This window comes from Microcebus murinus, chromosome 1 (assembly GCF_040939455.1).
Source record: "Microcebus murinus isolate Inina chromosome 1, M.murinus_Inina_mat1.0, whole genome shotgun sequence".
Lineage (NCBI taxonomy): Eukaryota > Metazoa > Chordata > Mammalia > Primates > Cheirogaleidae > Microcebus > Microcebus murinus.
The window spans coordinates 56,046,401-56,050,615 of NC_134104.1; the positions used below are offsets into that span (position 1 = coordinate 56,046,401).

The 4,215-nt window shown below is 38.5% G+C and overlaps 1 protein-coding gene across 3 annotated transcripts in view; it reads right to left on the reverse strand.

Annotated features, from left to right (window-relative positions):
- Positions 1 to 4,148, reverse strand: part of ATG3 (autophagy related 3) — a 28,153-nt gene extending 24,005 nt beyond the window's left edge. Inside the window, exons 1-4 of one of the 3 annotated variants that reach the window (XM_076001392.1) lie at positions 4,041 to 4,148; positions 3,655 to 3,786; positions 3,406 to 3,471; positions 1,174 to 1,215 (exon numbers count right to left, since the gene is read on the reverse strand). In XM_076001392.1, coding sequence (XP_075857507.1) covers positions 1,174 to 1,215; positions 3,406 to 3,471; positions 3,655 to 3,726 — 180 coding nt within the window. In that variant the 5' untranslated portion in view covers positions 3,727 to 3,786; positions 4,041 to 4,148. Of the gene's footprint in view, positions 1 to 1,173; positions 1,216 to 3,405; positions 3,472 to 3,654 lie in introns of all 3 variants that reach the window. The other 2 variants (XM_076001388.1, XM_076001394.1) reach the window with 2 other exon arrangements.
- Positions 4,149 to 4,215: the final 67 nt, after the last annotated feature.

A 4,215-nucleotide genomic window follows, 5' to 3' on the forward strand; every position in this document is an offset into this window, starting at 1 on the left:
TGTAGAATAGAACCTTCAGAAAATGTCTAACCCCAACACTTCATTTTACAGATGAGGAAACATGAGGCCTGGCCTGGATAGCTTAACTGATTTGCTCAAGTTAAGAGAAATTAGACAAATGGGTCTAGAAAGCAGGTCTCCTAGTTTATTTCAATACCACCATGTATCTTCACTAAAAATAAAGACAGTTTTAGATAAATGATTAGTCCAGCAAACTATTCTGAGAACTCACCAGGATTTTGGACTAGAGAGATCAAAGTTAAAAATTAAAAGATCAGTTAATTCTCTGGCTTGAGACCTGGGAATTTACAGAAGTAGCCTCATCACACAACATGGCTTATTTAAAAATGTTTCTTTCAAAGCAATGAATAAAGTTCCATTGCCAATGAGTGGTGTTTTCAGTGAGAGTTAAAGATTAAGCTTAAATGAATTCTTTGTCTTTTACTAAGAACAAAATAAGAATGATAAAGTCATAACTATTCACAAAACTTGAGTCTAAAAACGTTTTTAGCTCAGTATTTATTTCTCTAGGGACAACAAAATTAACTACCTAAGCAAAAGAAAAGTCTTATTATACAAATTTGATGAATAAAATGATTGCTCAAAATATAATTCTATTTTATAAGTTCAATAAATTACAATTGGCCTATTTAGCTATTATTTCTGGCATTAAGCACTTTCAACATTACTTGGGTAGCAGAAAAAGTGAAATAAGGATGAAAAAATAAAAATAAGTATACAGCAATAAAATATTTAAGCTGAATATTAAGAGAAAATAATATTCTAGTGAGCAAAGTATCCCAATGGAAAGCCATGAAAATTCACATCTGGTAAAGGCAAAGCCAACACAGCAATAAAAAGTTCACTGCACAGCTCAGTATAACACAAATATGAGTGAAGAATAAGTAACCATAGAACTCTTTTCCATTCCTTCTTCCACCCCCATTTCTAAATAATGAGGAACTAAAGAGAAATATGAGAAGTGGCAAATTGAGACAGAAGCTACATCTTTTCCTCTATGGGAAGTAGAAATTCCCATAAATCACTAATACAGTCAACAAAATCTAATTTTATTAAAATCAAAGTACAAGATATTTTCTTAAAAAGCAGAAGAACCAACTAGTTTAACATAATTGTAAAACACAAAGCCTTCAAAATATCTTCAACACTCACCTCTTCTGGGGTGATTACACCTGTTTCCTTAAACTTAGATTCCTAAGGAAAGCAAAAAGAGTAATAGTATTATACTGCCTTTCACTTTCAATTTAAACATGTTTTAGGGCCAATTACTTGCCTAGTACCCTTCTAAGCTATGGAGCACATACAAAATATATATGTATATTTATTTATTTATATATATATATATATATATAAACCAAATCTAGAAATTACTTAACATTTTCCCATTGTTTTCATCTCCATTAAGACACTGATACAATATTCTCTCCTCTAAAGCAAGGATGTTATTGACTAAATTTTTCTAAATGTTAAGTTACATGTAAGATTTCATGGTAGGGTCTAAAAAAATAATTCATTCATGAACACTTTTCATTCAACACATATTTACTAACTACATGTGCCAGGCACAATTTCAGGCAATGGGGATACATGTGTGAGTAAAATAGACCAAATTTATTCTTGCCCTCATAAGGAGTTTCAACTTTAGTTGAGAGAAAAACAAAGCAAAACAAAACAAAAGCCAATGGTAATGAACACTATACTACAATAAAAAACGAAGCAGAGAGTAAACTGTGGGGTAGGTAGTAGGGGAGAAATGGTGATTTAAAATAGAATGGTATGAGAATAAACACATCATGGACTTGAAAAACAAGGAAAGGAACAAGCTATAAGGCTGTAGGACGGAGGAGCATTTCAAGCTGAGGGAAAAATACATGCAAAATCCTGGAAGGAGGTCAAGTTAGCTAAAGCAAGAGGGATCATGGTATAAAAGGAAGGGATGAGACTAGGGACTCTACCGATTAACTGGAGCCTTAAAGATGATTGTATGACTTTGGCTTTTACTGCATGTATGTCCTCCAAACAAAAAATGATTTTTTATTAATTTTTACTTGCTAAGAGAAGGCCACTATTCCTTTCCTGGGATTTTGTTTTCTCTACTTCACTTCCCTAATCTAGTAGAAAACTATAAGGATTTTCTCTGTAAAACAACAGTTTGCACAGGAATGACAAGGAAAGGGTCATTAATTCTGTCTGCTTTCCTTTTTACTAAAAATATACACCTTACACTGAGATGCCAACACTTCTTTTTCAGTTTGATGAAGAAGTAAAATGACTCCTCAAAACATAATTCTATGTCCTAAGTTCAATAAAATACAATTGGCCTATAAAATAGCCATTTTATATTTAATTTGGGGGGTCCCTAGCTCCTCTCACTGAAACTAAAAAGTTGTGACAATTTTAATTAAAATGCTGTATACCTAGGGAAATATGCCATTCTGAAAAGGTAACATAATATGCAAAAAAAGCATTTGGTTCAAAGGTCAAAATTATTTTCAAATTTTAATTGGTTGACTAAATAAATAATCTTAATTAAGATAACTTTCATAGGAAACAAATATAAGTAAAACGAGAGCTGGAGTTCTCATTTACAATAGTTCCTGACTTTTTTCTTACTTGGCCCAACAAGGTATCATTTTAAAAGGAGTCTTAGAAATCAGAATAAAAGGTGCAAACTTAAACATTTCCCTTTGTCATGGAAAGGGAGCAAAGTAAAACTGTCCACTATTTTTCTTAACATATCAGAGTATTTCATCCCCACACTGAGACTGGTAAAATTCTAATCGAAAGCTTAAAAAAAAAAACACTAAGCAAGAGCTTGCCATTCATTTACTACCATTATTCACTTTTCAGAAAGCAAAAATAAAGTTATAACATAAAACTTACTACAAGAGTTATTAAAAAGTGACAGTTTTAGAAAATTACCTTTGAAAATAAGAAAACAGTCACTGCTTAATAACTATGTGTCATAATTTTTACTTTAAAAATGCTGTATTGCTGCCAATATATAAAAAATTAATATCCAGGATGGTCAAACTGCTCCTTATTATCACTGTGCTAAGATTAACCACCAGCTGCAGCTATTTTAAAAGCTTGGAAAAGAAGTTTTGCTTGTTAGCTGAGTTCAAGTTTACTGAATGAGATAATGTTACAAATTTCACCTATTTCCTCTGAAATCTAAACGAGCTGGGACCTGAGACCTATTTCATACTTCTAAGAGAATTTCTATGAAACTTGAAAGAAAAGTGACATCACTTTAGTACCAAATATTGAATTCATTTTTTAAAATAAGCAAAATCCTTGTTTAAAAACTTAAAAGACTTTAGATGTTAGGATTTAATGTTCTTAAATCTACTTGGCTGCCGACCACCTTCCAACCCGACGTACCAAGAAGCGCAGAGTTATGACGGGTGAAGAGAAGAACACGCACAGCGCGTCGCCCCAAGAATACCCCTGAAAAGCCAGTAAGCCATACAGAACAGCAGGGTAAGACCACGGGCGGGGGCAGCACCTGTGCCCCACCCTTACCACCTTCCTACACCTTTCCCCGCCAGAAAAGACAGACTCCTCAGGCGCCTGGTCCTTGCAGAGTTGAGCATGTGTCTGACAGCCCCTGGCAAGCCCGGCCTGGCTTACCTTGAGGACCGGGGTCAGGTACTCAGCCACTTCCAGTGCCTTTCCCTTCACCGTGTTAATCACATTCTGCATCCTGGGGCCGGAGTAGCGACCGGCCCCGCCACGGGGTGGGATGGGCAGCCGGGACAGGGGCTGGGAAGTCAGAAAATGTCCCCGCTGCCGCCGACTCGCATCAGCACCCTGCCAGCGGCACCCGAGGGGACAGGACTGGACGCGACGGGACGGACGGGACGAGGGGGAGGGGCAGCGGGCACCGCGCGCGAGAGCAGGGCGTGCTCCTCCCGCCCCAGGCAGCGCGCGCGGGCCGGGCCCAGCTGTCACCTGGCCGCGAGGGAGGGCAGCGGGGCCGAGGGGAGAGCTGGGGGAAAAAGCGGGCGCACGCGCACCCCTTGCCCTCTCGGGCGCTGTCTTTCCTGCCTCTGCTTCACTCGAGCCCCTTCCGACTTCCCCTTCCTTCTCTCGCTCTCTTGCCGTAGCTCCGCCGCCACCTGGGCCTCACGTGACACAGGACTCTCCTGGCACGTGATGCGAGAAAGGCCGCGCCGGGGCGGGATCAGGCTG